This window comes from Monomorium pharaonis, chromosome 8 (assembly GCF_013373865.1).
Source record: "Monomorium pharaonis isolate MP-MQ-018 chromosome 8, ASM1337386v2, whole genome shotgun sequence".
Classification (NCBI taxonomy): Eukaryota; Metazoa; Arthropoda; class Insecta; order Hymenoptera; family Formicidae; genus Monomorium; species Monomorium pharaonis.
This window is the reverse complement of record NC_050474.1, coordinates 11,395,561-11,410,885: the sequence shown is the minus strand read 5'-3', so window position 1 is coordinate 11,410,885 and position 15,325 is coordinate 11,395,561. Positions and strand designations below refer to the sequence as shown.

The window sequence follows — 15,325 nt, the reverse complement described above, 5'->3', positions numbered from 1 at the left end:
ATATTATATATATATATTATGTTTATTTCTATATTAGTATATCTATACATCTATCTATTAGTATATCTATATATATCTATCTATTACAGATTGGCTGCCAGTTAGCTGTCACCCTGTATATTGTATACATATATAATTTTATTTATATTAATGTATTTGTGTGTTTATATTGTGTTTTTACTAATATTGTTATTAGAATTTATACATATGTGCATTAACAAATATGATTGCCGTATACATGTATATTCAATATAAATATTAATAATGTTATGTACATCTACATATGTTTATAATTAAAAATGAATAATGTATAATAAATAAATCAATTTAAATAAATTATGTAAGAAACACTATCACTTGATTTTTACAAAAAGAAGATAAATTCTATCAAAACCTTATAAAAGTAAAAAAAAAACGTTACGTACATATACATTCACAAATCAGTCGAAAGATCAATAAAATCAATCAAATATATTTAAATACGTCATATATAATTATATCTAAATTATTTCTTCATAAGATAATATTAATGTGAGTTTTTAATTGCAATCAATCAAATTAAATCGGTACATTCAATTTTGAGATATCAAGATTTCTTTCTCGTAAAAGTTCAATAACATTATTTTCTTCAGATCAGATTCATATGTAATATACACACATGTAAATCAGTTTGCCATTCAAGAGGCTTTACAATGTGCCTACATACAATTTCATTTTACTAAACAAATTATTATGTATAATGTAACTACTGAATTTACGAGAAAGAAATCTTGATATCTCAAAATTGAGTGTACCGATTTAATTGGATTGGTTGCAATTGAAAACTCACATTAATATATTTCAGGAAACATAATTTAGATATAATTATATATGACGTGATATATAATTATATGTAATTATATATGATTTATATATACCAGCATAGATAATTATATATAAATTATTATGGGCACTATATATAATTTATATATAATTTATAATATTTATATATATTTTTATATATGGACTCCATTGTTCTGCCGGCTTATATCTGAAGAAATGCAAATGCTTTATATGCTTATATATAATAATATCAGGGTCATATCTGATTGTACCTATTGAAGTTGAGTAATCATATATAGATATATATATATAATCCTATAAAGTCATATATAGTTTTAATATATGAAAGAATAAGAACAACTGAGTCTATATATGCATCTTTCCGAGAAAAAATAATTATATATAATTATATCTAAATTATTTTTTCATGAGATAATATTAATGTGAGTTTTTCAATTGCAACCAATCCAATAAATTGGTACTACTCAATTTTGAGATATCAAGATTTCTTTCTCGTAAAAGTCAATAACATTATTTTCTTCAAATCTTCAAATGACATTATATACAATCATATAAAAAAATGGCATTATACAATCGTATACGATTGTATGTAACTATATAAACATATATAACCACATAGCCATATATAATTATATACAACCACATATAATTATATATAATCATATATGATTATATATAATTAACATTATATACAATCAGATTGTATGTAACCATATACAGATATATAAATATTTATATATAAATAACCATATATAGATATTTCTAATGAGTAAATCATAAAAATAGTGGCAGTCCTCTTCCACATCAGACAGGAACAAGAAGCTAATTTTTGCTTGCCTTAACCACGCTACGAGTGATCTTTATGTAGCCGATCGACTGCACTTTGCTCCTGAGAGAGTACGCCGCCTATCGACGGCGCCGCGCTCTAACTAGCGGGCAAGTCTGCATATCTAATTGTATATGGCGCCATATATAATGCTATATATAATTATATATAGGATGCTCACATAGCATTATATCTGGCGTCACATACAATTATATAAAAATTAGATATGGTGCTATATCTGATTATATATGGACCCAGATTAGCCACATTAATATATATGGCTATATATGACTATATAGTTGTATATAATGCTATATATAATTATATACAAAATGCACTACTAACACAGCATTATATATGGCGCCACATACAATTATATACAATTAGATATGGTATTCAGTTAAACATACCTGCAATTAAAAATATACATTTTAAATAACAATATATTAATTTTTTAATTAATACAAATAAAAAAAAGAATTATAATTATATTTAATGTATTGGCAAAAAAGATAATTAAGATAATTAAAAATTACTTGATAAATATGTGTTACTGTCGTGGGGTTCAACGTCTCTTCTCTATCCTTCTAACAGCGATGGAGAGTAACAATATAGTACTGGCACCCGTAATAGTTCTAGAGTTCCTGATAGATTTCAGCAATAGTTCTGTACATTAAATATATTTAAACAGTTTTTTAATTTGGCTGTTGGCATTGCACTACAAGAGTAAGGTACCACTTTTTGGCGAGTTTCAACTAACTTTATGGCATTTTCTAACAGTTCCGCAATAGTTTCAAAGCTTTTTATATGTTTCGTCGACAGTTCCGGTCTTTAAGCATTTTTAAACAATTTTTTTATTAGACGGCTGGCACCGCACTACAAGAGTAAACTACCATTTTATAGCGAGTTCCAGACGAGTACATAGCATTTTTCAATAATTCTGTAATAGTTCCGAAGCTATTTGCAAGTTTCGTCGACATATCAGGTTTTTTAAGCATTTTTAAGCAATTTTTTTATTAGACGGCTGGCACCGCACTACAAGAGTAAACTACCATTTTATAGCGAGTTCCAGACGAGTACATAGCATTTTTCAATAATTCTGTAATAATTCCGAAGCTATTTGCAAGTTTCGTCGACATATCAGGTTTTTAAGCATTTTTAAGCAATTTTTTTATTAGACGGCTGGCACCGCACTACAAGAGTAAATTACCATTTTATAGCGAGTTCCATACGAATACATAAAATATTTAAAAAAATGAGGTGCTAACTTTCAGTGGCACCTCATTAATGAAAATTGAACATTTTAACAGCAGTTCTACTTGCACCCGTAATAGTTCTAAAGTTCCTGATAGATTTTAGCAATAGTTCTGTACATTAAATATATTTAAACAGTTTTTTAATTTGGCTGTTGGCATTGCACCACAAGAGTAAAGTACCACTGTTTGGCGAGTTTCAGTCAACTTTATGACATTTTCTAAAAGTTCTGCAATAATGTCAAAGCTTTTGTAGATTTCGTCGACAGTTCCGGTCTTTAAGCATTTTTAAGCAATTTTTTTATTAGACGGCTGGCACCGCACTACAAGAGTAAACTACCATTTTATAGCGAGTGCCAGACGAGTACATAACATATTTTAATAGTTCTGCAATAGTTTCAAAGCTTTTTGCAGGTTTTGTCGACACTTCCGGTCTTTAAGTATTTTAAAACAATTTTTTAGTAGACCGCTGGCACCGCACTACAAGAGTAAACTACCATTTTATAGCGAATTTCAGAAGAGTACATAGCATGTTTTAATAGTTCTGCAATAGGTCCAAAGCTTTTTGCAGATTTCGTCGACAGTTCCGGTTTTTAAGCATTTTTAAACAATTTTTTTATTAGACGGCTAACACCGCACTACAAGAGTAAATTACCATTTTATAGCGAGATCCAGACGAATACATAACATATTTTAATAGTTCTGCAATAGTGACAAAGCTTTCTGTAGGTTTCGTCGACAGTTCCGGTCTTTGAGCATTTTTAAGAATTTTTTAATTAGACGGCTGGCACCGCACTACAAGAATAAATTACAATTTTATAGCGAGTTCCAGACAAGTACATATTTTAATAGTTCTGCAATAGTGACAAAGTTTTTTGTAGGTTTCGTCGACAGTTTCGGTCTTTAAGCATTTTTAAAGAATTTTTTTATTAGACGGCTGGCACCGCACTACAAGAGTAAACTACAATTTTATAGCGAGTTCCAGACAAGTACATAGCATTTTTCAATAGTTCTGCAATAGTTTCAAAGCTTTTTGCAGGTTTCGTCGACAGTTCCGGTCTTTAAGCATTTTTAAGCAATTTCTTTATTAGACGGCTGGCACCGCACTACAAGAGTAAACTACCATTTTATAGCGAGTTCCAGACGAGTACATAGCATATTTTAATAGTTCTGCAATAGTTCCAAAGCTTTTTGCAGGTTTCGTCGACAGTTCCGGTCTTTAAGCATTTTTAAGCAATTTCTTTATTAGACGGCTGGCACCGTACTACAAGAGTAAACTACTATTTTATAGCGAATTCCAGAAGAGTACATAGCATATTTTAATAGTTCTGCAATAGTGTTAAAGTTTTTTGTAGGTTTCGTCGACAGTTTCAGTCTTTAAGCATTTAAAAAAATTTTTTTATTAGACGGCTGGCACCGCACTACAAGAGTAACCTACCATTTTATAGCGAGTTTCAGACGAGTACTTAGCATTTCTCAATAGTTCTGCAATAGTTCCAAAGCTTTTTGCAGGTTTCGTCGACAGTTCCGGTCTTTAAGTATTTAAAAAAAATTTTTTTATTAGACGGCTGGCACCGCACTACAAAAGTAAACTACAATTTTATAGCGAGTTTCAGACGAGTACATAGCATTTCTCAATAGTTCTGCAATAGTTCCAAAGCTTTTTGCAGGTTTCGTCGACAGTTCCGGTCTTTAAGCATTTTTAGGTAATTTGTTTATTAGACGGCTGGCACCGCACTACAGGAGTAAACTACCATTTTATAGTGAGTTCCAGACGAGTACATAACATTTTTCAATAGTTCTGCAATAGTGACAAAGCTTTTTATAGGTTTCGTCGACATTTTCGATCTTTAAGTATTTTTAAACAATTTTTTTTATTAGACTGCTGGCACTCCACTACAAGAGTAAACTACCATTTTATAGCAAGTTCCAGACGAGTACATAGCATTTTTTAATAGTTTTGCAATAGTTCCAAATCTTTATGCAGGTTTTGTCGACAGTTCCGGTTTTTAGCATTTTTAGGCGATTTGTTTATTAGACGGCTGGCACCGCACTACAAGAGTAAACTACAATTTTATAGCGAGTTCCAGACAACCACACAGCATTCTCCAATATATTTCTGCAATAGTTTCAAAGCTTTTTGTAGGTTTTATCGACAGTTCGTTTGACAAACAATGGTATTTATAAGTAACCTCTTTCTAAACCTCTAAGGATAAGTATTTATACATGTCATGAATTACTGGTTAACAATAGAGCGACATTGTAAGTTGATTTACAAATAAAATATTATATTAAAATTAAATATATTTCACAAATAATATTGTAATTATGTTGGTAATTTAACTTAAACAAATCATATGACTTTTTAATTTAATATAAAAAAGTTTCTCAAAATTAACTTTTACTTAAACTAGAAACAAATTAATCTTAACGTAAATTTAATAGAATTAGTATTTATTTACGTAACTTTTAACATAATAGAATTCATTTCATAATCAATTAAATTTCATTAACTTAGTTAAAAATTAGATTAACTAACCCAACTCTAAAATTTAAAAAATGTCAATTACATTATTAACACATACCTATCAGATACCATAAAATTGGCTGAAGTTTAAATACCATAGCGTAGTATTCATATCTGATAGTGCGAGACAGGATCAAATAAAAAATTGTTTAAAAATGTTTAAAGACCGGAACTGTCGACAAAATCTACAAAAAGCTTTAGAACTATTGCAGAACTATTGAAAAATGCTATGTACTCGTCTGGAATTTGCTATAAAATAGTAGTTTACTCTTGTAGTGCGGTGCCAACCGTCTAATAAAAAAATTGTTTAAACATGCTTAAAGACCGGAATTGTCGACGAAACCTGCAAAAAGCTTTGGAACTATTGCTGAACTATTGAAAAATGCTATGTAATCGTCTGGAACTCGCTATAAAATGGTAGTTTACTTTTTTAGTGCGGTGCCAGCCGTATAATTAAAAAATTGTTTAAATATATTTAATGTAGAATACAGAACTATTGTTAAAATCTATCAAAAACTCTAGAACTATTACGGGTGCAAGTATAACTGCTGTTAAAACGTTCAATTTTTATTAATGAGGTGCCAGGGGAAAATAGCACCTCATATTTTCAAATATCAATTTTTTTTAAATAAATCAACGGAACTATTTCTGAAACTTATCAGGAATTCTATGAAAAAACTTTATGTATATACATAACTTAGTTAGAAAAATAACCCATCAAATTGATATCAAATTAAGGGAGAATTGATATAAATTGCATTGATCAAATCAAATTGATGTCGATTTGATGGTTATTTCTCACTGGAAGGGTTAGAAAGATAAACAGAGACGAACAAAAACAAGGAAGATATGAAAAATAATATGGGCAAAATATAATAGAGTGTACAAAGAAATAAAAATAGATGAGAAGCTTTTGTATATTTTAGTGGGGTAAAATAAGAGTAGGGAGTTAGTCTATGATAGCGAGATTTAAGTGCGGAAACGAGGCATTAGGGAATAGATATTGGAAAAAGGAAAAAGTGTAGGCTATACAATTTAAAAGTAGAGACTTTAGAACCAATATTAGAAGAATTTACAGAATTGCGAAGACAAAATTTCTCTGTTAGGAAAATGTTATCAGAGGTAGATATAGGTACAAAATGGATGAAAAATGTATTAAAGACGAGAAATGACAAAGAAAAGCGTAAATAGTCATTAAGAGTCCTATGTTATTATGTAATTAAGCTATGTAACCTTTTTTCAAAGGCCGAAATGTTTAAGAAATAAACGAGTTGTATATATGTTATATGCAATAGTAATTTTATGCAGGGTGTAATAACAAATAAAAAAATAACAGTTGGCGCGCGCGAAGCGCGTGCATGTTCTAGTCATCTAAAAAAAGGCATGTAAAGTCGATTGCTCGCATTTCTCGAAGTTTATTGTTGTCGCTTTTCCGCGATGCCGATTGGTTCTCTCGCTGCGCTTACTTCGTGTTGCAAAAGTAGCTGTCATTGCGACTGAATTTTGACAGCTGTTAAATTTCGTGTTGCAAAAGTAGCTGTCATTGCGACTGAATTTTGACAGCTGTTAAATTTGTATAGATATTATATCCATACAATTATCGGTGTGATTTATTTTTAAAAAGTAAAAAGCAAAAAGTAAAGTTCGTCGAAGCGCGCGTCTGTGGCGTCTAGTGATCAAAAAAACATAAAATTCATATACATTTCAAATATATTTGTAGGACTTTTTCCACAACTGAATTATTTCACGTAAATTGGCATTTTTTTCAACTCATTTATTTAGCCATTCGAAAAAGTAAAAAACCTCATCAGGATACGTAAAAAAAAAGGTTAAATATTGAGAAAATTGACGATGCGGAAAAACAACAATTTTCGAGAGATGTGAGCAATTGACTTTACATGCATTTTTTTAGACTTACATGCATTTTTTAGGAACTGCGCCTGTATTGACAAAACTGTCAAATTATAACTCTCGCAACACGAAATAACTCAAACGAGAAAACCAATCAGCATCACGGAAAAGCGGCAACAATACGGCGCGATCAAACGCGCACTTCTCGCCGCGTCTACACGGCCTTTTTTATTATGGACTAGCACGCAGCGGGCGCTTCCCCCGCGCTTGTATTAACTAAACTATCAAATTACAACTCTCGCAACACAAAGTAAGCGCAGCGAAAGAACCAACATCGCAGAAAAGAGGTAACAATTACTTCAAATTTGCAATTATTGATATAACATGTACTTTTTAGAAGAAGAATACGCCTGCCATTCATTCAATGTAGCCATAGTTGGTCTTTTTTCTTGGTTTTCTTCTTCATATTTTTGCCTTTGAGTATATATACTGGACTTTTTGTTTTAGTTTTTCGGTCTTCTACACACTCCTGAAATTTTGCCACTTAAATTGGGGACACCCTCTATAATGTCATTTATAATGCTTTGGCATCTGCTACTCATTTCAGCTGAAATAAACATTAGCTGAATTCCGCAAAGCGTATATGCGCATTTTTCATAGTAAACGTTACATTTACAATAAATAATGCACGCATATGCGCTTTACGTAACGTAGCCGGCCATTGTAACTTATAACGTCGTGGATATACATTTGCCGCATAATAATACCATAATACATTTGACGCATGCGCAGAGAGGGCAAGTATCATGCTATATCTTTCTCTCTCGCACAGATTTTGGACACACTTTCAGTGCTGGCATTCCTCCTCCATGTATACTATATATACTCAAAGATTTTTGCATATATTTTCAGACCATAATAAAGCTTTTTTATATAGTGGAAAAACTCTTTCTTCCAAATCAATTCTAAATTGAAAGAACTACATCGAAAAGAATAAATTTTAAAAAGTTTAAAAAATACTTTGAATAATATTATCATATAAAAGTAACTTGCTTTTATTTAATTGGAAGTTTTTAATCTGTAAATTATCGTTTATTTCATTTATTTTAATTATATTTCAGTCGTTTATTTATTTTTAAATATCTAAAAATAAAAAATAAAATTAAAATTATATTTAATAATTTTTTTGTGAATTAAAATTTATAATAATATATATCTTTAAGATTTAATAAATTTAATAAACTATTTTCTGACTGCTTACGTTTTAATATTTTTGACGATTCTTCTCTAATTATATTATTGATAGTATCAAAGTTTGTATGGTTCTAAAAAACAAAAATGTAGTTATTTAATTTCGACGCAAATACTAGGTTATGTATGATATTCTTGTTTCGATTATGAGATAAAGTATATATTTAAATTATTAAAATATTTATTTGTTAATATTAAACTTGTAACAAACCACGCCCGCCCGGCGACCAACGATCGCGGCTGGTCCGGCCGACCAACCGCCAGACCGTGATACGGGCATCAGCCCGTGATAAACCTTATACCAGACCGCCGAGACAACAATCGTCTCGACGATTTCGTGCCGCCGCCAGCATCTCGCGCATCGAGATGTGAAGGACGGAAAGACCCGAAGACCTCCGAGGATCCACGAACCGCCACCGAGAGCGATATAAAAGGCCATCTCAGCGGAGGAGCAGGCACTTCTCGCTTACCCGGTGCCCAAGCTTTCCGATCCACTAGACACCACGAGAAGACCGAACGCAGCATAAGGTAGAGCGTGCTCCGCCTTAGTCAAGTGCTCGGCTACGTTCGAAGAACATCTCCTAGACTCCGAGCCAGCAAGCCGAGAGTGGAGTGTTCTCCGCCTTCGCCAAGGATTCTTGGCCGCTAGCTCATTCCACTCCTGACACGACCGGTAAAGAGAAAACGGGGTAGAGCGTTCTCCGCCTCACCCGAGCCTTCTCGGGATACCATCGCCGATCCACCAAAAACCTACTTCTTTTCCGGGAACTCGAGGCCGGGATGACGCGTCACGGTTCGCGCCGCGCACCGAGAGATAAGCTTAGGCGATCACGCGCTCGCCTCGAGGCACCGCCGCCACCGCGTCTCGTACCCCGCGAGCACCAGCAAGCACATCAGCTCGTCCAACCGCACAGCTGACACCCAAATATGCGACGCCGCAGCGATATCGCGCCGCGAACACAGCTTATTGTAAATATTGTAACTAATTGTGTAAATACATCTTGTAAAATAGACGTTGCTTTAGTTATTAGTAGAACGCACACTTTCGCTGTTTCTAAGACTTTTCCTGCCTTGGTTCCCGACGAGCTTGTTCGTGCAAGGAGACACGGTCGTTACAAACTAATGTTGATAATACTATCCACAAATATTATCCACAAATAGCATTATACATAAAAATACTTATTTAATCTTAATAATAATTTATTATTACAATTCAATTATTAGTTCTATATCTTTGAAGCGAGTTGTAGTAGTAACTAAAAACACGATCGATTACTGGGCAGTCAAGTATATTACTGCATCAGTAAAAAATTAAAGTATTTAAGAAATAGACAATTTATTTAAAACAAAATTATGTTATAAAAATAATATCTAATACATCATGATTTGTTCTTAGTAACAAAGAAATGTACCAATTTACTCTTGATTTTGTTTCATACCGCATGAGAAAAATACGAAAAAGATAACTACAAACAAAACAGTTTTATGTAGAAAATTACAAATATTTACTATCTAATATTTTCAATATTTTCAATAATATTTTGTTTAAATTATGTAATTTACTAAAGAAAATCATGCAAAGGACCCCGTACAGATCTTATAAAAATTAGCTTCTGGTTAAATTGGCTTACATTTTGATGAAAGATAATTCTTAACCTCCTGAACAAAAGTCTCAATGGCCCCAACTCACAAAAAGTTATAGATTTTTGTATACGTTTCTTTAAAGCAAAATTTATTTAGCAACACTCTGTAACTTACTAATTCATTTATTTATGTACTACGTGTGCTTGTATGTACTCATAACATATATATAAATATAATATAATATTTATCATACATATTCACGCATACACACAGCAAATAAATAAAAGAATTGGTAAGTTACGGATTGTTTCTCAAAAGACTTCGCTTTAAAAGCACATACATAAAAATCTATAAGTTTTTGTGAGTTGTAACCATTGAGACTTTTGTTCAGGAGGTTAAGAACTATCTTTTACCATTTATTACCAAAATTTGATCCAATTTAATCAGAGGCCAATTTTCATAAGATCTGTACAAGATCTTTTCATTCTTGCTTTTAAAGAATTAGTTTTTAGCAAATTTTATATAGAAAAAAAACTTATAAATGTAGGTATAAAAACTAAATTATTTTTTATTTTATTAACCCTAAAAGGCAAAAGTGTGGAATGCTTTATCATCCCAAACAAAATTCAAACTATACTCCTGAAGTAACAAGATGGATTTTCTGGGTCAGATCCATACCATAATTCAATTCGGTACTTTGACAGTCAATCTGCATAAACCAGAGCGTGCAGTGCCTCGCATGTGAAAAGCAGTACAAAAAAGAATTTAGCAAAAATCACACCAATTTTGCTTTTTACATTAGAAATTGTAAGGTTAGTAAATTTTGGTTTTTTACATGAAAGTAAAGTGAAGAGATTTTCTCATACGTTAAAGATTAAATGGAAAAAAATTCTGTTTGCTTGATTCCATTATTTTGTTTTCTATTTGTTTGGTTTCAAATATTTTGTTTGTTTAATTCCATTCTGATTTCATTCCAATTTAAAAAATAAAATGATAAAACAAACCAAAGTGGATTCTAAAGCTAAAAGTTGATATTTTAGAAAAATATTAACAAAATTTGTTAAAAGAATTTAGTACCAGTATTATAACATGAAAACCATCAAAATCGTCATTTTTCGCTTTTTTGATACCATTTTTTTTTAATTGTAATGTGATAGCCAAATTTTGACAATGAATTCGTATTCAGCAGGTAAAAATACGTCGGAAATGACTATTCGCATTCGTGTTACAAAAATACTGTCGGGCAGTGTTATCTAAGCAAATCTAAATAAATGTTTTTTATCAATATTAATATAGTACAATGTTCAGTTTCCTTGATAATCCAATAAAATAGTGCCACTTTAAAAGAATTTAGTATTGACAACCTTCCTTTACTATTAAAAAACCTATAATAATTGATTGTAGGCTCTTTATTTACTCTCTATCTTCAATATATAAATACTGAATATTTTTAATATTCTACATTTACAAAGATAAGTGCTTACCTACTATAATACCACCAGACTTTGCTTCACCTAAAAGTGTCTCCTTATATTTCCGCAGACTCTCATCTTCTTTATCTGTCTCCAGAATTTGCTCGATAGACATTTCTGGTGGAGGTTTGTAAATGGAGTCCATGTCTGGTTCTTCGTCCAATGCATCTACATGATCGCCCGTAGGGTCAGACATCGCTACATTCAAACCAAAAGAAAAATACACATGTGTGTACACACACACACACGCGCGCGCGCGCGCGCGCACGCACGCACGCACGAACGCACGCACGCACACGCACACACACACGCACGCACGCACACACACCCGTGCACATGCGTTACATTTTGGACAGACAAGTGTTTCGATTGACGTGGAACACTCCATATATGCATATATATACACTACTAAGAAAAATGGGGAACACTTTACAAATAAAAAATGTAGGCTATTTTCAAACCGCTGGAAGTCAGCAAAGAATCATGGCAGAAACAAAACCTAAAAACGTTTTAAAACTTAAAACTTTCAAACGCTTTTTAGCGATTTCAGTTATCTTTTTTTTTTATCAACGTGACACATTGATGAAACTTGACCTGTTAAAATAAAAATTTTTGATGTGACTTTGCTGCGTTGCATCTCGCGTGAAAAAAATCATAGCAAATTTCTGTTATTTGCATCTTGTAGCGGGATCTTTTCTCTTTATTTTGACTGGTTGTTCATTGCTGTGTGATATTTTTTGACCAAGTTATTGAGATTTTAAGAAAAAAATAAACATTTTGACTTTCATCACTTGTTATTTGTGAAGCGATCAAAGTACAACGCTGAAGAAAAAAGCGTTGAAAAGCTGAAAGTTTGCACTTTCGAATGCTATTACTAACTCATAGATTTTTTTAACAACAAATCGCATTTAAAGATTTTTTTCGTTATAAAAAATATCACTTAAGTGCAAAAGTATTCTTGAATTTTTTATATGTCACTTAGGTTAGATTAAATTTGATATGATCAAAAGTATTATCTTGGATTTTGTAATTTTTTTTTCTTAAAGAAAAATCACACACTTGGCGCATTTTTTTTACCTTTTTAAAAAGGTAATTTTGTTTGGATATCATGCATTTTGTAGTATTTACAGATTATATATCATTTAGGTTGAATTTGATAAGATCAACAGTATTATTTTGGATTTTAGAATTTTTTTCTTAAAGAAAAATCATACACTTGGCGCGCTTTTTTTACCTTTTTTAAAAAGGTAATTTTGTTTGGATATCATGCATTTTGTAGTATTTACAGATTATATATCACTTAGATTGAATTTGATATAATCAAAAATATTATTTTGGATATTATAATTTGTTTCCTTAAAGAAAAACCACACATTTGACGCGCTTTTTTTATCTTTTTTAAAAGGGTAATTTTGTTTTTAATTTTTCATTGGTGTTGACGATTAAATAGATGAGGTGTGAAGTACAGAATTGTGTATTAAATATTGATAATGTTGTAAGAATAAAGACCATCTTTCATCAACAAGATACTAGCAATTATACATGTCACTAGTAAAACAAAGAATAAAAATTAGTGTTATTAAAAACATTTATTCAAAGTTAAAAACATTTATTTAAATTTATTCAAGCTAATTAATAGTTAATATTAATTGACAATTACAGCAACATTTAACTGATCACAATTCTATATCACACAACATCTTATCTCATCGACACTAGTGTAAAATCAGAACTTGTTACGCACTGATTAATTAATTTTACATTGGTGTTGATGATTAAATAGATAAAGTGTGAGGTAGAGTAGAGTCGTGCATTTATTAAATATTGATAACGCTGTAAAGATAAAAACTATCTTTTATTACTAAGATAGCAGCAATTATATACGTCACTAGTAAACCAAAAAATAAAAATTAGTATTATTAAAAACATTGAAAGTTTTATTCAAGCTAATTAATAGTTAATATTACAGCAACATTTAACTCATCCACAATTATATATCACACATCTCATCTATCTCATCAACACCAGTGTAAAATCTGAACTTGTTATTCACTGATTAATTAATTTCACATTGGTGTTGATGATTAAATAGATAAAGTATGACGTAGAGTTGTGCATCTGTTAAATATTGATAACGTTTGTGACGTGACAGCCGCAGGCTGCTGTCCGTCCCAAGAGCCTTATCGGCCCTTACGTGTTAACATCACGCGGGTCCTGCGTGGGAACGGATGCGAAAGCGTGACCTCGTGTTTTTGTATGTGTGACGTCCCGTGTGTTGTCCGTTTATTAATCGTTAAGATTTTTGCGAGCGCTGCATCGCGAGCGTGGCGGAGATCGGTGGCCCTGGAGATTTATTTTGTAAGTTCTGGCGTCTCGTCTCGACGGAAGGACCTTCCCGAAAGTCGCGAAGCAAGATCAACGAGGGATTTGCAGAAAACCCTTTTCTAGCGGGGGTCCGCAGGTAATACCGCCCTGATCTTGCCTACAATTTTCATCCCGTAAGAATTCCGATACTGCCGCCGAATCACGCTTTCAGGATCCAGCGAAGGCGCGCGAGGCCAGTGTCCCGACGGGGCAACTTCAAATCCGATCCCGCATAAGTTCCGGCAGAGATCGCGACAGTTTGTAATCAGTAAACGCCCTCGTCGAGAAGGAGATAACGTCCCGGTGGCGGAGGATGCGCCCGGCAAGGAGAGAGGAATCTGCCGCAGAGAGCACCAAAAATTCTCGTGCACGAGGCCCAACAATATCGACCACCGCGCTTGGATCGATCAGCAAACGACGGCGTGCACGCTACGCGTTGCGCAAAAATCGATTTTGGAAAACCGCGGCCAATAAGGGCCCGACTTATCGGAGGCAAGGTGGGGCGCATCGCCGAGCGGCCCCCGCAGAATCCAGGATCCCTCACTCAAGCTGCGGACGTTGTATTGTATTGTGTGTGCGATCCAGATCCCAAGCTGAGATATCGTGTAAGAGGACGCAGGAGCCGAAAACCTCCCGATCCGGACGAGGCCAAGACGAAGAAGCTGGCTTGATGAGACGAGCATCGTATTAGAATTGTAAAGCCACCGATTTCGCGATTGGGCGACTCGCGAAAGAGTCACGAATTTATTACGATCTTGTAGTCATTAGATTAGAGTTACGAATTTATTGGAGTATCATTGCTTCGCCCGATCGCGCCCGCCCGCGTGAATTCGCTCCGTGCTGTTCGTTTCGTATTACAATTACGTTGCGTGTGCGTCCCGATCCGCAGCCGAGTCAGTTGTATTTTCGTCCTGTAGTCGTGTCGCGAGTTATTGTCATTAACCGCGCTGTAAATTGTCGCGCATTTATAACTTATTGTTAGTAAAATCTGATTTACTCTGTCGCATCGGTATCGCGAATCTCTGTTAATTGCGCTTTCGTCCGATTTCATATCATTGTCTTGTACCGCCTCGTTGGCGAGCTCACAATAATTATCGCGCATATTACTCGCGGGATCTTGTAACATGTGGAAGAGCACGAGTCCGTCGCGTACCGCGCGGGCTCGGAGTTACAATCGCCCTTGGCGAAACTGCTATCCTATCGGGAGTTTGGCGTCCACCAACGACGCAGGATAAAGCGTAGACAAGTCGGAGAATTTCCGCGTACGCAAAATAACCCGTTCGTTCATTGTCCCGTATTCGCGAAATTCAATTTCAAGCGGTCGTCAGCTTGTAACGCGAGTCACCATTGCTGC

The 15,325-nt window shown here is 33.4% G+C and overlaps 1 protein-coding gene across 7 annotated transcripts in view; it reads right to left on the bottom strand.

Annotated features, from left to right (window-relative positions):
- The window catches only part of LOC105833462 (rho GDP-dissociation inhibitor 1), a 70,801-nt gene that overhangs the window by 37,500 nt on the left and 17,976 nt on the right, over positions 1-15,325 (bottom strand). For all 7 annotated transcript variants that reach the window (XM_036290429.1, XM_036290428.1, XM_028191187.2 and 4 more), the window contains one exon: positions 11,620-11,805. In XM_036290429.1, the coding sequence (XP_036146322.1) occupies positions 11,620-11,805 (186 nt within the window). The remainder of the gene's footprint in view (positions 1-11,619; positions 11,806-15,325) is intronic.